Source organism: Leopardus geoffroyi, chromosome C3 (assembly GCF_018350155.1).
Source record: "Leopardus geoffroyi isolate Oge1 chromosome C3, O.geoffroyi_Oge1_pat1.0, whole genome shotgun sequence".
Classification (NCBI taxonomy): domain Eukaryota; kingdom Metazoa; phylum Chordata; class Mammalia; order Carnivora; family Felidae; genus Leopardus; species Leopardus geoffroyi.
In genome coordinates, this window is record NC_059338.1 from 65,074,242 (window position 1) to 65,094,101 (window position 19,860).

At 47.7% G+C, this 19,860-nt stretch overlaps 1 protein-coding gene across 4 annotated transcripts in view; it reads left to right on the plus strand.

Annotated features, from left to right (window-relative positions):
* Positions 1-19,860, plus strand: part of KIF26B (kinesin family member 26B) — a 478,254-nt gene that overhangs the window by 430,330 nt on the left and 28,064 nt on the right. For all 4 annotated transcript variants that reach the window (XM_045453192.1, XM_045453195.1, XM_045453194.1 and 1 more), the window contains one exon: positions 19,548-19,710. In XM_045453192.1, coding sequence (XP_045309148.1) covers positions 19,548-19,710 — 163 coding nt within the window. The remainder of the gene's footprint in view (positions 1-19,547; positions 19,711-19,860) is intronic.

Genomic DNA, 19,860 nt, shown 5'->3' on the forward strand with positions numbered 1-19,860 from the left:
CAGACTTGTGTGTTCTGCTTAGTTCTGGTAAGTTCCCAATTTCATTTATTTTTTTGGCCTGAAAATTCTTGACTCTTTTACAAGCTCAGCAATGCATTTAATAAGACTTGTGAAAATATCTTACCTGCAGTGTTTAATTGTACTTGATAAGAAGGTCTTTTTAGGTACCTAGACTACCGTATTGCTTTTTTTGATACTTTTCTGTATTCTGTTACGCATTTCTCCCTGTTCTAAAGTGTAAGTAAGGGAATCCTATAATTTATTCTCCAAACTGGACACTTTTGAGAGCAAAAGAGTTACTTAGTTAATAATATTAATATTTTGAAATATTTTCTGACAAATCCATTTATAGTAGTGACTTGTAACAGAGTCGTAATCAAAATAACCTTCAGAAGTATTTTCTTACCGAAAGAATCCATGTACAACAAAGAAAAAAATTAAAATCTTTTTATGTTGTGTCTCAGAACATTCAAGTAGAATAAACAGAGGGGAGCCCGGGGGGCTCAGTGGATTAAGCGTCCGACTTCAGCTCAGGTCATGAGGTCAGGGTTCGTGAGTTCAAGCCCACATTGGGCTCTGCGCTGACAGCATGGAGCCTGCTTGGGATTCTCTCTCTCCTTCTCTCTGCCCCTCTCCCATCCTTCTCTCTCTCTGTCTCTCAAAATAAAGACTAAAAAATATAAGCAGAATAATGATTCTTGATTCACCTATTTTAACCATCTTCAACAAATCTATGCATATTATCCTATCAATGGTGTCTTTCTGAAGACTATCATTTTTTCTAGTATTCACTTAGAGCTACGGTGTTTTTCTTCTTCACTTCCCTCACTGCCTACCTTGTACATGTGTGTGCCCATGTGTGTTAACATATAAAGCTCTGTGTTTCTATCACTATAGCTTCTATTTCTCTTGGGAGATTATCACAGTCTGGTTGAAAATAATTACGAATTTATGTGCACCACGACCAACTACAAGTCCTTTTCGGCGGCATACGTGTCTAACTCAGTAAGAATATTGTGTGTGAGTTTTAAAAAGATCTTCCCCCTGCCCCCCCCAAAAAAATAAAATAATAAAAGATCTCCCCCAGATGCATTTCCAGAGCACAGTTCTGGAATTTCAAAATTTAATCCTTGATGCTGTTTGTCTCTTGCTGTCTAATGTTCATGCTGCTCCTTCTTTGCTTCTGCAGGAATGTGTTTTCAGGGTCCTGCCTGTCTGTAAGCTTTGTTTCATTTAATATTCGCAATTCATCACGAGCTTCCCAGGCTGCGATTTTTGTGTTTCGTTGGGTGAGAACCTGAAACAGGCTTACAACTCATTTTGAACAAAGTACAATTAAAATGTAAAAGACCTATTTCCAAAACTCCAGTGCCTTCTTGTAGGACACTGAAGCAGACTTCCGCAGTATACTTCAAGTTAAAAACTGTCCGGTGTCAGCAATATTCTGTCATTTAAGCTAGTTCTTTAGACTCCCAAATTTCCCAAATCCGACTGGTGACAGGCGGCAGAGAAAGACCTGATCATCCCCCTAATGAAATAGGTGTTTATTTCGCATAAGATCGATCACAAAATTTTTCTTAAGTTCAGTGACTCTGTATGTGTAAACCTTGCAGATTGTGACAACCACAGCTTGTATTTCTCTGGGGAGAAACAGAAGTGTGTTTGAGCACAGTTACGAATTATGTATGTCCGGTAACCGGTTACAAGTGCATTTCTGCACATGTCTGCCCAGGTAGCGGGAATGCTAAGGCTTCAGGTAGGAGCCCCATCCACTGCACGTGGACCATGAAGGCAGAGAGTGAAGGTCTGTCCAATTCTTCCCACCTTGTCATTTAAAGTCTTAATAATAGGGGCGCCTGGGTGGCTCAGTTGGTTGAGTGTCTGACGTCGGCTCAGGTCACGATCTCACGGTTCGTGAGTTCGAGCCCCGCGTCGGGCTCTGTGCCGACAGCTCGGAGCCTGGAGCCTGCTTCCGATTCTGCGTCTCCCTCCCTCTCTGCCTCTCCCCCACTCTGTCTCTCAAAAATAAATAAACATTTAAAAGATGTAAAAATAAATAAATAACAATAAAGTCTTAATAATAACATGTTTTCAGAAAATGAAAACTCCAGGACAACAGAAACTGGGCAGGATGCAGGATAATGGGCATACACTGAGACTCTTCTGGGCACCTCTGAACCTGTGGTCAGCCTTGCAGAGCAGGGGGCATGTCTATCTGCATTTGTCATCCCAGGACCAGCAGAGCCTACGTGTATCTTCAGTTCTTAGTAAATGCTTGTTGGGTGAGTTCCCTCCAAGTAAGCCTATCCATCCAAATAAGACTTTCTCTGTGTGTTAGTGCAAAGGAATGGGGACAGGGCAGTCTTGGGCTTTGTAACAAGATCCTCCAAAATCACCACATCGGAAGCTGTTTCCTCTGCTGATACTTAACTGCAAACAGTAGTTGCCTTGATATTGAACTCGACTCTACAACCTGGTCTTATCAGTCTTTTGAACCTATACGGTCTGCTGAGACCCAACATTTTTGCTCTAAAGACCTTCATCCTGTGCAGTGTCAATCTAAGGAAACCATGGGATCGTAACCTAGATGCATTTACAGACTGGCCTGACTTGACTTGGCCACAGTCTTGATTTTAAACTGAGGGCATCTTGGTGGCTCTGACTGTTCCTCTTTGGGGACTGTTGTACACATTCCTCAAGGCGGGGCTGATGGTAACCTTGGTGGAAATGTCTCTCCTGTGAGCTGTCCTTGAAGATTGTGGGCTGTGCGCACACAAGTAGGCCATGGCTTGTCCTCTGGAATGCTTTGGGAGCCTGGAAGAACAGGGGGACTGGGAGCCCTGTGCTCAGCACACGCTCAGTCCAAGGGGTCTCACTGTGACGGTGGCCCCTTATGAGGAAAAAGAAAAGGTATTTTGGAAGTTACAGAATTAGGAAGCTTGGTTGGGTTGGGGGAGACTTCTTTTGAGGGAGAGGTACTCTTCTGGTATTTATTTAAATATTCATAGAAGGGCAGCTCTGTGCTGGATACTGTTAGGTCCTAGATGTGACGAGAGAAGAGAAGTGACCGCTGCCCATTTTATACAGCTCTTCAAGAAGAAGGCATCCTTGGTGGTGTTGGGACCGTCAGTCTCACCCATGGAGACTGCTTCATAGCATTTCAAAGTAACGCTGTGATGTTCCAAAAATTTTTTTAGAAGTGGGGAGATGAAAAGAAGTGGCATTGGAAGACGTGATTAACTCCTAGTTTGCAAGCTTCTTGTCTCTGGCAGGACTTTGAGAAACTGCCCAAGGAAGGATCTTGCAGGATATCAGTGATTTGAGTCTGAACTCAAAACCACATTTGTCCCGTGTAAGAAATGAATAGCCATTTGTGATGAGACCCATCAACTTAAAAGACATAGATACTGTGCCACAATAGCTTTTTTTTTCAAGCAGAATAATTATCACTGGAGAGCTCGAATCAGCTTTCTTAATTCTTTTTCAAGAAATGTGCAATTTCTTCGTGTGTCATTCCCTATTAAAATTTGGCAGACTCTCTCTTAAGTTATTAAATGTATGCATTGTGGCCTCTGTGTAACATCTCTTCTCAGACATGTACCGGTGATGAAACCATTCTTAAACTTAATTTCCTTTTAATTCCTTCCAATTAGTAGGCATTGCCTCTGTGCCAAGAGCCAGTCCAGTTGGTATATTTCATGAGGACTGCGGGATGATGTTTCCGTAAACCACACGTGATGCCCAGAAGGCGTTCTAACAGAGTTGCCCTCATCATCTCCTTGAAGTTGGTTGTACATGATTTCAAAAGAAGTTTGTCCCTGGGCAGTTGTGGCACACGTGTTTAACAACCATCTTTCAAGTTCTCCCCAGCTGGTGACTGGTTAGTGGTCTGCAAATAACAAGAACCATATTGGACGAGTGCCTTCACAAAATTCCATGGGCCGTGTTTGGTCACTCTTACTGGCAGGCCTATCACAGGAAAAGCAACATGGGAAAGCTTTTGAGCCACAGATGCCAAAAAATGTTAGTTGAAATCTAAGAATGATGAAGTGTTACCAAAAAAAGGAAGTGGTGCTTTTGTGCATCAAAGGACACCAACAAGAGATGGAAAAACAACCCACAGAGTGGGAGGAAGCATTTGCAAATCGTATATCTAATATAGGATTCGTATCCAGAATATATAAAGAGCTCCTAAAATTCAACAACAAAAATGCAATTCACTGCAACAATGAATAGACCTTTTCTGTTGCAAAGAAGATACACAGATGGCCGATAAGCACATGAAAAGATGCGTTCCACATCATTAGCCACTAGCGAAATGTAAACAAAACCACAATGAAATACCACCTCCCATCCGTTAGGAAGGCTGTTATTAAAGAAACAGAAATAAATGTTGGCAAAGATGTGGAGAATTTGGAACTCGGACTCGGGGCTGGTGAGACTGTAAAATCGTACAGCCACTCTGGAAAATAGTTCGGCAATTCCTCAGAACCTTAAAAATAGAATTGCCGGGGTGCCTGGGTGGCTCAGTCGGTTGAGCGTCCGACTTCAGCTCAGGTCATGATCTTGCGGTCTGTGAGTTCGAGCCCCGCGTCGGGCTCTGGGCTGATGGCTCGGAGCCTGGAGCCTGCTTCCGATTCTGTGTCTCCCTCTCTCTCTGCCCCTCCCCCGTTCATGCTCTGTCTCTCTCTGTCTCAACAATAAATAAACGTTAAAAAAAAAATTAAAAAAAAAAATAGAATTGCCATATTGTCCAGCAGTTCCCCTCCTAGATACATACTCAAAAGCATGGAAAGGAGGGGCGCCCGGGTGACTCAGTCAGTTAAGTGTCCAGCTCTTGATTTTGGCTCGGGTCATGATGTCACGGTTGTGAGATCGGCCCTAGATCAGGCTCTGCGCTGAGTGTGGAACCTGCTTAAGATTCTCTCTCTCCCTCTGCCCTTCCCTGCTCACATGCTTGCTCTCTCTCTCAAAAAAAACCAAAACATTGAAAGCAGCAACTTAAAACAGATACTTGCACAGCCATATTCACAGCAGGGTCCTTCACAATAACCAACAGGTGGGAACTTTCCAGGTGTCCATCAGTGGATGAGTGGAAAACGAAATGCGGTGTGTCCGTGCAATGCAATATTATTCAGCTGAACTATGTACTTAAAACGACTAAAATAGTAAAGTTATGTTGCGTGTGTCTTACTACAATAAAAAAGAAGAAAAAGGAAGGCAGTTGATTTCCAAGGACACAAAGTCCCTGGGAGTTGCTAGAACCATCAGACTTTTGTTTTGTTTTTTGTTTTGCTTTGCTTTGCTTTGGTGGGGATGACTGGTGGGTTAGTGAAGGCAGCTGGATGTAAAGGAATTTCCATAGGATTAGAGTAAACAGCATTCCAGGCTAAGTGTCTGGGATGAGCCACAGTACAGGAGAGGCACAAAAGTCCACACTTCCTCAAGGAGTCGTGAGTAGTGGGATGGCCAGAGTCTACCGGCCGGAAGGTGTCTGGGATATTTCGCAGCCTCCTCCTCCCTCTGTCCAGCTCCAGGTCCAAAGCTGCTGACTCTTCTTCACTGTCACCCTTTATGTGATAAGGAGGAGGCCACCCAGACTGTCCGTCAATGAAATAACAAGTGGTTTGGAACCATGGTCATGCTGGTCTGCCGCCCATTGGGCCAGCACCCAAGTCCGCCATCTTGGTGAATAATGAACTTTGTGGCGATGGTGTTCCTTCTGGAACCGCTTTCAGTATCCACAGCCGAGTGTTGGCAAGGCCGTTGGTCAGGAGCAGGGGAGAGGGGTGGGAGGAGAGAGCAGTGAATGCCTCCTCGTGACCTTGAAGCTCCACGCTCATGACTGGAAAGAAAAGCCACTGCACAGGGAGAGATGTGAGCTCCGTACCACCGGAGAGAGCACGTTTGATCATCTGATCCGTCCTCCCAAGATCTGGGCTGAACCTTTTCTGACAGCATGGTATTCTATGCCCCAGGCCTCGAATAGCGAGCCAGCTTCGGTCCTGTCTCTTTGAAGGTTATCCTGCAACACAAGGGGAGCGCATGGATACGCAGTCTGATTGAGCAGAGAGAGATTGGACTTCCCCGCCCGTGGTGTGCACAAGATCAAAACACAGTCAAGGGAATGCAAATGAGGTGACCACTCAGGGCTCATATGTGCATTTTCTCTGTTTGTTTTATTTTGATGGCAAACAAGCATAGGATTGGCTAAATTGAACTCTGGAGACTGGAGGTCATCATGAGTGTCATGTAGTGTTACCATTAAGCCTGGACCCTTTGGCTAATGCTGTTTAACCTCTTTCTAGCCTTTCCAAGGAATGTGGTGCAAGAGGGACTCACCTGGGTATCCAGAAATTAAAAGCCCCGTAAGGCACCCAGGACCCACACTGCTCTGTCATCTTAGGGTTTTGCATAGTTAATTGGTAAAAAAAAAAAAAAAAAAAAGTAGACGAAACCCTTCCAGATGCTTCTCTGCCACTTTTTGGTAAACACATTCCTTTTGAAAGGGCTCTAAATACACTTGCAGATTTTCAAAGCCCAGATTGCACACAGTTGTAACATCAACACGGAAGGGCAGTCAGAGACTGGACGTAGAGGTGCCATCAAGATGCCCCGTCAGACGTGCACTTTGTACACGTTTCTTCCCTGAAGCAGACATTACAACTCATGGAAAAGCATGGGGACATTCCTAAAACGTAGGTGACACAGGGGACACAGTAAGTGGGGAGTGGTGTAGCAGGAAGGCAGGGGGAGAGATCTGAGAGAAGGCACCAGGCGAGAGTAGGATTTTATTATGTCCAAGAATTCCATTTGTAACCTTCGTGTATTTTCTTTTTGAGAATTTATTTATTTATTTGCTTGTTTGTTTAAAGTTTATTTATTTATTTCTTTTGAGACAGAGGGAGAGAGAGAATCCCAAGCAGGCTCCACACTGTCAGCATGGAGCCCGACGCGGGACTCACACTCAGGAACCGTGAGATCATGACCTGAGCCGAAGTCAGACGCTCAACCGACTGAGCCACCCAGGCACCCCTCTTTTTGAGGATTCTTTAAAAATACATGGAGAAGAGGGGCATCTGGGTGCCTCGGTCGGTTGAGCATCCGACTTCGGCTCAGGTCATGATCTCACAGCTCATGAGTTTGAGCCCCGCTTTGGGCTCTGTGCTGATAGCTCAGAGTCTGGAGCCTGCTTCAGATTCTGTCTCTGTCTCTCTCCCTCTCTGCCCTTCCCTGCTCATGCTCTGTCTCTCTCTCTTTCAAAAGTAAACATTAAAAAAAAAAATTTAAAAATCCACGGAGAAGGACAGGAGCGAGCAGGTATCGGGGGGAGGGGCTCTGGGTCACCATGGCAACATGACTCTTGCCGCCAACCCTGTCACCCATCAGCGCCTGACTCCCTTTTGGATTACCATGACGATCTCTGACCTTGCAATTAACAGACGCTCACAAACCTGAAGATGACCTACACTTGAAGGACAGCAAAGCTTCCACACAGTACTATGAGCTCATCTTCACCCGGAGAATGTGTAATGGGTTATAATGCAACATAACTTATCCTCCCCCTTTACACTGTGGCAGCGGCTCTATAAAACGTGACTGGACTGTAGGAATGTCTAAGCATCGATAATTAATAATGGCTGTGGCCCAATGAATTTTTTATAGTTTACAGTGTTGTCTTAGTTTCAGATGTTCACAATACGGTGATTCAACAACTGTATATATTACTCAACGCTCACTGTGATAAGTGGACTCCTAATCCCCATCCCCTGTTTCACCCCGCCCCCCTATTTTACCACCCCTCTGGTAACCACCTGTTTGGTCTCTAGAGTTAAGAGTGTGATTCTTGGTTTGCCTCTTTTTTTTTCTCGTTCATGTGTTTTGTGTCTTAAATTCCATCTGTGTCCTTGCAAATGGCAAGATTTCATTCCTTGCATAAAAGGCTGAGTAATATTCCGTTGCGTATATATAACACCTCTTCTTTACCCATCTATCAGCGGACACTCAGGCTGCTTCTATCATCTGTGAGGCCATGTGAATTTTTAAAAGTTAAGTGAAACTTCAAATAATGTGAGAAATGTCAGAATAGTATTTATGTTCCAAACTGCAGTAATAGGGGTGCCTGGGTGTCTCAGTCGGTCAAGTGTCCGACTTCGGCTCAGGTCACGATCTCATGATCCGTGGGTTTGAGCCCCACGTCGGGCTCTGTGCTGACAGCTTGGAGCCTGGAGCCTGCTTCGGATTCAGTCTCCCTCTCTTTCTCTGCCTTCCCCTGCTCTCACTTCTCTCCCTCTCTCTCTCTCTCTCTCTCTCTCTCTCTCAAAAACAAAGAAACGTCAAAAAAATTTTTAACTGCAGTAATAATAGAAACATTATTATTCCTCTTAATCTGGTCCTGCAGGTAGATTAATTACTGAGCGTGCATCTATTACAGATCAGTCTGCATGGTTAGTAAGTGTAGAGGATCTTGTTACCGACTCATTAAGCACCTCTTGGTAGCATCTTAGACTTCATTAGCATACACAATTTTGGGAAATTCAGGGGAAACCTTTGAGCCCGTTTTCTATATGTAAGGTCTGCTAATTTGCCTTCTAGGTTATTGTTTTTAGTTTTTCTTTTCTTTTTTCATCAAAGTGATGACATTCTTAGCTCCTGATCATGCTAATACATATATATATATAAATATACACACTAAGTAAAATATATATATATAAATATACACACACATATATATATGTATGTGTGTGTGTGTATATATATGTATATATATATATATATATATATATATATATATATATATACACACACACACACATTGTCCAAGTTGCTGGAAAGAAAGGTCAAAATAAAAAGAAAGGTCAACATAAAAGCACAGCTTTTACCCTCAGCGTTGCAGGATCTTACTGAAAAGAGCTGGCTGGAATTAGCCACACTGTGGGGATTGGGGGTGCAATCCTTGAACCACCAAGTCTGCCCCAGACTTCTGACACCTCGTACCAGTTTGAAGGGTTCCTGAAACCACCCTCGAGTTTGGTGATTCAGTAGGAGGACTCACAGCCTCACTGAAAGTACTCACAGCTGTGATTCATCACAGAGAAAGGACACAGATCAAAACCAGCCTGAGGAAGAGACACAGAGTGGTCCAAACACAAAGCTTCTGTTGTTCTGTCTGTGCAAAGTGTGTGATCCTCCCAGTGCCAGTGTGTGACATACACACGAGTATTACCACCCAGAAAGCTTACTTGAGCCTTGGTGTGCAGAGCTTTTGGGGGGACTACCTTATATAGCATGATTGATGGATGGATGGATATCCCACATGGTTGTGCTCAGTCTACGGGTTGACTGGTCCTGCATAGCCCAAAGCCCCTGACCTAAATCACACGGTTGATCTTTCTGGTGTGGTCAGCTCCCACCTTAAACAAATACCCTTCTAACAGGAATGACATAGATTACCTCCCAGAGGCTGAGGACAAAGTCTAGACCTTTTTGAGCAAAGCCCTATTCTTCACTACTCATACTAAGGGAGGCTTGGTATGAGTTTGCACGACCAACTAAATGTTTGAGGAGCAATGGAAGGAGTAGGGAATATTTCAAAGCAAGAGAACCTTTAAGGAGGATATGATAAATGTCTTTTAAGCTGTAAAGGGCCAAGGTGTGCACAAGAATTAGTCTTACCCTGTGTTTTCACAGAGAACAGAGTGAGTGCCCATGGTTAGAAGCATAAGGAAGATTTAAGTTCAGTACAGGAAAGAGCTTTCTAATAATTGAGGCTATTCAAAGATATTACATAGCGTACCCCGGGAGTTGGTAAGTTCTCAGTCATTAAGAACATTCTGGCAGAAAGCAGATCACCTGCTATCATGGCAGTTCTTTTATCGGAAAATGCAGTGACCCCTGAGAATCCTTCCAACTGTGATATTCTGTGGTTCTAAAATTATTTCTCAGCTTCATTCAGGAGTATGTCCTAGAATCAGCAGACTTTCAATGCTGTGATTCTCATTGCATGAATCACCTTTAAAGTATCTTCTGTCATCCCTGTGTGCTATGGTCTCGGAAGGAATGTATGTTTTCCTGAGCAGAACTTAGATCATTTAGAGCAATTCAGATTCTACTAATTCTGAGTGGCCAATAACTGAGACTGGATGGAGATTTTTCCTTGCTCTAGAGGAGAAGGCCTGAGTTGTTAAGCAAGTAAGTAACGTAAAAACAAACAAACAAACAAACAAACAACAACAACAACAAAAAAAAACCACAAAAACTTTCTATGGAACACTTTTAGTTTATAAAAGTGAATCCATGTATTATAACCAGGTTACTCATTGCAAGTATGTCTTATTAGGTAAATCTGAAGCGGTTAAGTTAGAATTTTAACTTGAACGTTCTGATAGCTATATAAGTAAATTATATCACATACTTCTCTTAAAATATTTTAATGAGACTATTAAATCAGCTTATAGCTGATCTTTCATTCTTTTTTTAACTTTTTTAAAAAAAATTTTTTAATGTTTGTTTATTTTTGAGAGAGAGACACGCACAGAGTGCAAGTGGAGGAGGGGCAAAGAGAGAGAGACATACACACAGAATCTGAAGCAGGATCCAGGCTCTGAGCTGTCAGCACAGAGCCCGACGCGGGGCTCGAACCCATGAACCACAAGGTCATGACCTGAGCCGAAGTCAGACACTTAACCAACTGAGCATCCAGGTGCCCCTTATTCTGTTTTTAAATTTTTTTTAATATCTATTTATTTATTTTTGACAGAGAGACAGAGTGCAAGTGGGGGAGGGGCAGAGAGAGAGGGAGACACACAGTCTGAAGCAGGCTCCAGGCTCCGAGCAAATGGTCAGCACAGAGCCTGATGTGGGGCTTGAACTCATGAACCGTGAGATCATGACCTGATCCAAAGTCGGATGCTTAACCGACTGAGCCACGCAGGCGCCCCTACAGCTGGTCTTTCTCATGAAGCAGGCCGACCTCCTGTGAATTTTATCTTATTCAGATAAATGGAACACTGATGTCCAGGTTCCACTGGACTCGCGCAGCCCAGATTTCCTTAGACTTTGTCTTCCTCTGAGAACAGTGGCAACTATTCAGGTCATAAAGCAGCTTTCATTGGCCCCAACCCATACCTGCAATGTGAAACCTTTAGCTTACGTGAACTGGCTTTCCACCCATATATTTTCCAAATGGATGCCCATCACGTGCCTAGTCTGTCAGGGGTAGTACTGCTTCACATAGGCCCCCTGTGGGCCACCGTCCCGTCTTTCTTGCTTCTCGTTGGGCACTGCCCCCAGAGTTCTGGAGCCGCCATGGTGCCAGCCTTGGATAAGCAGGATGGCCCGGGGAAGAAGGCATCGCTCCCGTGTGTTACTCTGTGTCAGAAGCCTTCCAAAATGGCGCCGTTTGTGCCTCAGGGCTCTCCAGTGTCTAATAAAGAATTCTGTGAGCGAACAGTTAGATTAACCTTGTCCACTCCCAGTTGGTTACAGTTTTAGGACCTCCACCCACAGGCAGTTTTAGGTTAAGCAAGGCACACACCCGCATCACGTATATACCGGCTGGATCACAGAGGCTGGCCCTTCAGCTGGCAACGGGTGGTTCTCCGCGGGGTCCTTCCCCGAGCTCTCCCCTGATGAGGGAACTCTCCATCCCTCACATGGCTAAATGCCCAGTGCTTCCAGAAGCTCCTCTAACACACGTGCCAGAAATAGGGGCTGGTTTTGCCGGTGCTTTATTATACAAGCCAGAGCCCCTCCGCTCCCCAGCGTCCCACAGTGAGACCTGCTCACACTGTTTGCGGGACAAATGGCGTAATGCCCAAACCACAGCAACTTCACGTTATTCCTTTTGAAAATGCATTAGGATAGCTTGGTCTGTACCAAGCTGTTGGTTCTTCTGTGGTACCGGAATCCAGATCGTTCATGCCTTGAGAGGTTGGCACCCTTGAGGGGAACATTGCTGAGTGAAGGCCGTTCCTGCAGAGCAGACGGCTTCCCCAAAGAGGAGGCGCGAAAAGTCTCCTCCCAAAAGCGTGCAGGTCTGTGAAGCAGTCGTGAGGAGGGAGTCAGCAACACCCTTACAAATAAATAAACTCGAGGGAAGTGCTCTTCCCCTGTGGATGTATGTATTTCAATCTGTCAACTCAACAGTGTCAAGAAGGCATGTCCTTGGGACCTAGAAGACAGAGGCACGAGAATTGCCCTCACCCAGTGGGGCTGGTGTCCTCTGCTCAACCCTGCTTCTAATGGGGTAAAAACAAAAACAAAGACAAAAACACAGATGTGGTCCACATTGGGCCATGGATGCTGATGTCTTGGGACCCTGGTCCCCAATACTTAGGCTGGCCTCAGGAGGTCACTCACTAGCGACCCATTAGGTGACGGTAAGAAAGGATGTTCACAGACCAGTAGGATGTAAATAGGAAGGAGGCAGGGTCAGTGGGAGAGAGAGTGGAAAATTCCATTTGAGTGTCCAGACTCGGCCCAAATTCACGATTTTAATCTGCCTCTTCTCTTCCTTTCTGTTCGTGCTTCCTTTTCACTCTCCTCTCTCCTCCTGGTGGCCAGTGGGTAAATGCAGGGGTCTGGGGCCTGGGGGCAGAGCTGGGAGGTCAGAACCCTTGGAGCTGGCCTGTGACCTAGCAACTCTTGCGCAGCGGGTCAAGCTGTCGGCCTGAGGCTCTACAACACATTCCGGCAGCTTACAGGTAAAGTGGATAGAAAGTGGGATGCTTTCCAGAATGCAGTGTGGCTCCAGGGTCATATCCTTAATGTGAGTGATGGGGCAACTGGGAGGATCTGTCGGTTGAGCGTCCAACTCTGAATTTCAGCTGAGGTCTGGATCCCAGGGTCATGGGATTGAGCCCCGCCTCCGGCCCCATGCTGAGCATGGAATGTTGCACTCTCTTGCTCTCTCTCTCTCTCTCTCTCTCTCTCTCTCTAAAAAACAGAATGCGAGGGTTGCCAACGTGGGTTGTTTTTTTTTTTTTTTTGGCATTTAAATGTTCATTGTTACCTTGATCTGGGTCTCTGACACCCACCTGAATTCCGTGTGCGTGGTCTCCATTCTTCAATACCGATGGTGTATCACTTAAAGGAAAACACTGTCGTGTTTCTGGAGGAAAGCAGGCCTGCGTGCAGCAGCGTGGGTAGCCGTGTGCCCGTGTTTCTGGTGTATATGTCTGCTGTGACTCTTGCCACCCACAGGACTCTCTCTCTTGCAAATTCTCCCGGAGCTTAATTAGTCTTCTGGATTAACTAAGCTCCTTTCTTTCCACACTTCATTAAGAGCTGACATGAGGGAACAGGCACAGTCTTGTCTTGCTTGATTCTGAGCCCTCGAGGTGTGGGTGCTGAAGGACCCCCACGCACGTTACCAGTGGACACCTGTGGTGTCTCTCTCATGGGAAGCAGGGCGTGAAAGAAGGTCGTCCTGTGGTGTTGTCGTCAGACCGCCCGACGTGGTGAGTCAGAGCTGGCCGCCTCTGTCTCCTTCAGAAGGACATGGTTCACAGATGCCCCACTTTCTGCCTCCAGGGTTCCTCCCCACCTTTCTGGAAAAGGAGCATATTTAACACTGCTCAGGAAAGGCATGGCCTTTTTCTTGTGAAATTCTCGGGCTGACACTGCAGCGTGATGCGGGTATCATATTTCATCAGAGGACCTGTACCCCTCACCAGTTGGGAGGGTTGCCTCTCCAGAGGGTCAACGAATAATGAGCCATGGATTCTGGACCACCCTTTCAGAAAGGAATTCAGAGTTTTGTTGGGTGTTTTAGGGACCTCAACAAATAAACACCACGTAGGGGGATCCCAGCCAAGGAGACGGACGGTGCTGTCACTGTGGAGGTGTGGGAGTCACAGTGACTGGGGACGCCCCTCAGGCTGGAGGGCGCTTTCCTTATCGTGTGTAGTATTAGATGTCCTTGTGTCATTGGCTTTAACGATGATGTCACAATGCGCTTTACCCGCGTGTGTCCCTCACTGGATAGAGTGTGACCTGGCACCTGTATGGTACCCGACGTGCTCGGTACCGTGTCTCCTGAACGGGCCGCTGCAGATAACGGGCCCAGCCTCACAGCCCCTTCAGAAGGACGGGCTCTGCTTCTGGATGAAACGGGAGGTGATCCGGGCAGTTGCCCGTAGCTGTGTCCCGGTGCTCGAGTGAGCCTATAGCTCGGGATTTATCCCTCGCCGGTTTCCATTATGCTGACTTCCGCTCTCCCCTTGCAAGAAACATCTCAACTAAAAGAGAGACAACGCAGAATGTCCACTCAGGAAGAGATCGTTGAATAGTAAGGAAATCGCGACCCACCTTCACGCTCAGCTTGCTGACTCTTTGGTGCCGTGTCTGGGATGAGACCGCGTTATGTTGTTACTCTAGAACACAGGTCAAAAATAACACCCTTTTTTCTGTAAAGGAGCAGAGAGTAAACATTTGTGGCTTGATGGGCCACTACTCGACTCTGCTGTTGCAGCACGAGAACAGCGAGAGGCAATATGTTAACAAACAGGTGTGGCTGTGTTCCGATAAAACTTTATTTACAAAAACAGGTGGTGGGCTGGATTTGGCCTGCAGGCCCTGCCCTAGAGGACCACCTGCTCATCGTGCTCTTTTTGGATCATTACCATTACCATTTGTTCACTCTCCCATTCTTTTGTCTAATAAAAGGTTGGTTTATTTTTTAAAGGAAGGCATTGTTCCAAAACCCATTTTATTTTTGTTTTTAATTTTTTTTTAACGTTTATTTATTTTTGAGACAGAGAGAGACAGAGCATGAACGGGGGAGGGTCAGAGAGAGGGAGACACAGAATCCGAAACAGGCTCCAGGCTCTGAGCCATCAGCACAGAGCCCGACGCAGGGCTCAAACTCACGGACCGCGAGATCATGACCTGAGCCGAAGTCCGACACTTAACAGACTGAGCCACCCAGGCGCCCCGCAAAACCTATTTTATTTTATTTTATTTTATTTTATTTTATTTTTCAACATTTATTTATTTTTGGGACAGAGAGAGACAGAGCATGAACGGGGGAGGGGCAGAGAGAGAGGGAGACACAGAATCGGAAACAGGCTCCAGGCTCTGAGCCATCAGCCCAGAGCCCGACACGGGGCTTGAACTCACGGACTGCGAGATCGTGACCTGGCTGAAGTCGGACGCTTAACTGGCTGCGCCACCCAGGCGCCCCAAAACCCATTTTAAAAGGTGTGTGCAGGGACGCCTGGGTGGTTCAGTCAGTTAAGCCTCCGACTTCATGATCTCACAGTGCATGGGATTGGGCCCCATATCGGGCTCTGTGCTGACAGCTCAGAGCCTGGAGCCTGCTTCAGAGTCTGTGTCTCCCTCTCTCTCTGCCCCTCCCCTGCTCATGCTCTGTCTCTGCCTCTCTCTCAAAAATAAATAACCATTGAAAAGAAATAGAAAATAAAATAAAAGATGTATGCAGGGTGGGGCAGGAAGGAGGTGAATATGTGTGCTGGGCACATGGGGGCTTGGAAGACTGGCCCAGGCCTTCCCAAGACCGCAGTCGGTTCCTGCCCTCCACCCACGCCATCCTGTGCAGCAAGGACCCCTCCCACATGGCCCCTAAGTCCCCCATCCAGCCTGGAGCTGGGGCTTGGGGGCCACTGGCCCTGCACCTGTGTGTTTCCCTTCCTCCTGCCTCAGCCATAACACAGAGACGCAGACTGAGTCCGTGCTGACTCTTGCCCTGGAAACTCTTTTGAAGCTTTTAATTTTCCTACCCCAGCCACCAAGTTAAATCCGCAGTTTTCAGCCTTTAGTACCCTGCCCCTTCTTTCACCTTCCCTCCCCAACTTAACTGTCTTTGTTCCAAGTTAAAAGATCATCACGAGGCAGAAGAGAACCCAAGCTTTATAGCCACCATTTTTCATTCCCATAAGGATATGTTTTAGAGTCTAGAGAGGCCGGTGTGAAAGAGTCTTGCAGTTTTACTGGCTTTCCTCGAGGAGAGCTAAAACGCCGGTTGCCAAGCAACGTGCCCCGGCTTCTTCCGACAGTGTGGACTTGGGGAAAAAAAAACCATCCTACAATTGACTGGTGAAGGGGGAGCCGGGTGGAAATGCACAGGGCAGACAGTGCGATGTAACCGTGTTCTGCCTGCTCCTCCTGGCCCCTCTTCCTGAGGACGGACACGCGGTCACACGCAGGAGGGAGCGTGCCCTCAGCAGAGCGCGACGGTTAGCAGGCATTCACACCAGGGGACTTCGTGGGACACGTGATCCTCATCAGCTGCAGGTTCCGTGTTTATGAATCACGTTCAAACTCAGCTCAAGTGGCGCCTTTGCTGTCGTTTGCGGACGTGCACAGCGGCCCAAACGTGGGGTGGCTTGATGTGCCGTCCCCAGCTGAGATGGGACAAGCCAGCCCTCTGCCTCCTCGGCTCGCCTCTCTTCTTGTAAACAAGGCTCCTCTTCAGAGTCCTGTTTGGTGCCATGTTGTTTGTATCTGTGTGCTTTTTGTTGGTGGTTTCACTGCCGAAAAGGCCCCCAAGCACAGTGCTGTGGGGGTGGCCCGGCGTTCGTTGGTGCGAGAAGGCAGTGACGTGCCTTACGGAGAAAATATGTATCTTCGAGAAGCCTCGTTCAGGCATGAGTTGTAGTGCCATTTGGCATGAATTCAGTGTTAACGAGTCAACAATATGGTACATCCAGAAAGAGGAAGAGGGAATTCACTGACCTGTGCGTCAGGCTGCTTCAGAAAGAGTAAGGTAACATCTAAAATGCATGATGAAACTACAGATAAAAGGCTCTCTTTATGGAATCATAAGATGAATGGTCAAATTAAAAACAAAAACAAAAAAACATCAGGGCGCCTGGGTGACTCCCTTGGTTGAGCGTCCGACTTCGGCTCAGGTCATGATCTCACCGCTAGTGGGTTTGAGCCCCGTGTCGGGCTCTGTGCTGACAGCTCAGAGCCTGGAGCCTGCTTCAGAGTCTGTGTCTCCCTCTCTCTCTGCCCCTCCCCTGCTCATGCTCTGTCTCTGCCTCTCTCTCTCTCCCTCAAAAATAAAAACATGAAAAATAAATAAATAATTTAAAAATTTCAAAAAAAAAATAAAAAAGCATAGTGGACAATATTGTGAGGCTGAAAAAGCCAAAGAAATTTATGTTCTTATTACCTAGGGTCAGAAAAATAAACCCTCCTCAGCTAGTGTTTTGTTCTAAAGAAATAGTGCGCGTAGTTCATCATTTGTAAGGAATGTGTATTAAATCAGGTGTTCTAAAAATTTTTTTTTCAACGTTTATTTATTTTTTGGGACAGAGAGAGACAGAGCATGAATGGGGGAGGGGCAGAGAGAGAGGGAGACACAGAATCGGAAACAGACTCCAGGCTCTGAGCCATCAGCCCAGAGCCTGACGCGGGGCTCGAACTCACGGACCGCGAGATCGTGACCTGGCTGAAGTCGGACGCCTAACCGACTATGCCACCCAGGCGCCCCTTAAATCAGGTGTTCTAAACAGAAACACGTGAAACAAGGTTATGTATCGATCGATTCATTGACGGGAAACTGACCAGTGGCCCCGAGGAACCGTTCCCATCTGGACTCACTGCTTCAGGGTTCACAGAGACTTAATAGACCACAACCACCTCGGACAGTAAGAATTGACTGCAGCGGTCACGACTTCCCCCTGATGGGATCTGTCTTCCACTCGAACACACAGTGAAGACAAAACCCTAGACTCAGGCAGGTGCAGGGTCTCCGCGAAGAGTGTGTGCCGGGGGTGGGACCTGACCGCCCGTCTGGCTGTCAGCTCTGGTGGCATCCGTGACCTGCCTGCTGGACACATTTTGAAGGCAGATGAGTGTTTGCAGCGAGGCCTCGATCCTTCTGCACACCCCCTTCCCTGTCTCAGTCCGTTGAGGCCGCTCTGACAAAATACCACAGACGGAGGGCCTCAAACAGCAGACATGTATGTCTCAGAGCTGTGAAGGCTGGAGGTTCAACAAGGTGTTAGCAGGTCTGGTGTTCGGTGAGGCAGCTTCCTGGTTCATAGACGGCTGCCTTCTGGTGACAGCCTCCGATGGCGGAAGGAGCGAGCGAACTCCCCGGGAAGTCCCCCTTATAAGAGCGCTGTTCTCGTTGATGACAGCACTGCCCTTGTGACCGGTCACCTCCCGAAGGCCCCCCCCCCCGCTCCTGATGGCATCACTTTGGGGGTTAGCTTGCTTGCATTCGGTCCGCAACACTCTCCTTCCACGACTTTCATCACTGATGATTTCGGCTGAAGGAAAACCCTGATGCGTTTTTTTTAATTGCCCTGGAACTAAGCCAGAGTGAGCCCGGCGTCCCGAACTGACACCTTAATTGGTTCCAGATGGAAAAGGCAAACTCTGGCTTTCACCCCGCAGTCTTCCTCCCCGAAGGCCCCATGCAGGTCACGTGTGAAAGGGTTTCCCCGTTTCCAAGGCCTGATCTCTGCAGACGGCAGCCTGCCTCTCACACTGGGTCTGCCGAGCTGGACGGTCCCTCTCCAGGGAGCTCTGCGGGGGTGGCCGGCTGACAGCCTGGTGGGGACACGGACGTGAGGACGAGCCCCCGGAACCTGGCATTCTGAACACAACACACAGCTATGCACACAGGGCATGGGAGACGCAGAGGCTGCCTCCGCCTTTGGGATCAGGGAAGCTTCCAGAGGTGAAATGACATCTGGCAGCAGTTGAGAGGAGAGGGCTGATGATGACGTAAGCAGAAGCCTTTTAAGAGCGAGGCAGGGAGACTGTTGGGACACGTGCAGGAATGGAAACACATGCACCATCGCTCCAGGTCAGTTTTGGAAGAGCCTGCAACCACCATCTGTAAAGTCCCGAGCCTCATTATCACCACTCAGGGCCCTGGCCCCACACGGCACCTGCGGAGTCCCCAGAGGAGGCCTTTCTAGAAAGGTCTGCGTTCTGTGGCCGACGGATTGAGTGCTCGGGCCCGTGTCTCTGTTTCTCCACTCGTAATCGGGAACACAGACACCTTCTCCTGCATTGCCGCCACGTGCAGGCACGACAGGAAGAGACAGATGGTGATAAAGTGCTTGCCACTCTCGCAAACAAACTGGGTACGTTGCAGACACACGGATCTAACACGCAGGTTCGTGGCTGGCAAACCACTTTGCCTTGCAGGGACCCCTCGCGCACAGACACTTGAAAAGAAGGGCTATGTGTGCACGCGGCCTGCCGAATCAGTCACAGAGCCGTCTTCTCCCTTCCTCCAGTTCCTATCCCCAGGTCCCGTCGTGCACAGCGCCCGGTGGGCGCACACAGACGCACGGGCTTACCCAGGAGCGGGACACGAGTGCCAAGGGAGGTGTGTCACATGGATTCCATCCTTGGGGTTAGAAGCCCTTGCTCGGCTGCCCGCTACAAACAGCCGTGTGCTAGAAAATGATGTTAATTAGTACGCCCTTTTTTTAAAAAATGGGGGGAAGAAAACCCTGCTGCCCACAACAAAAAAGCCACGTGGAGGCCCGCGGTCCTACCCTGACAGCCAACGTGAAGCATGACCCACTAATGCAGCCCTAATTCACTTTGTTTGGCAGAGAGAGCAAACTCACCATGCTGCTGCGAGAGTCCCTGGGGAACGTGAACTGTCGCACCACCATGATCGCGCACATCTCGGCGGCCGCCGGCAACTACGCAGAGACCCTGTCCACCATCCAGATCGCCTCCAGAGTCTTGAGGATGAAGAAGAAGAAGACGAAGGTAGGGAGCTCCCAGGGGGTGCAGCGGGTGTAGATGCTTTGGGAGCCCTACCCTGGAGCCGAGCCGGTATTCCTAATCCCCGAGCGAGGGGGTGGGGGGGCCAGGCGATGCTGACGATGGTCAGGTGGGGGGGTGGGGAGGATGATGAAG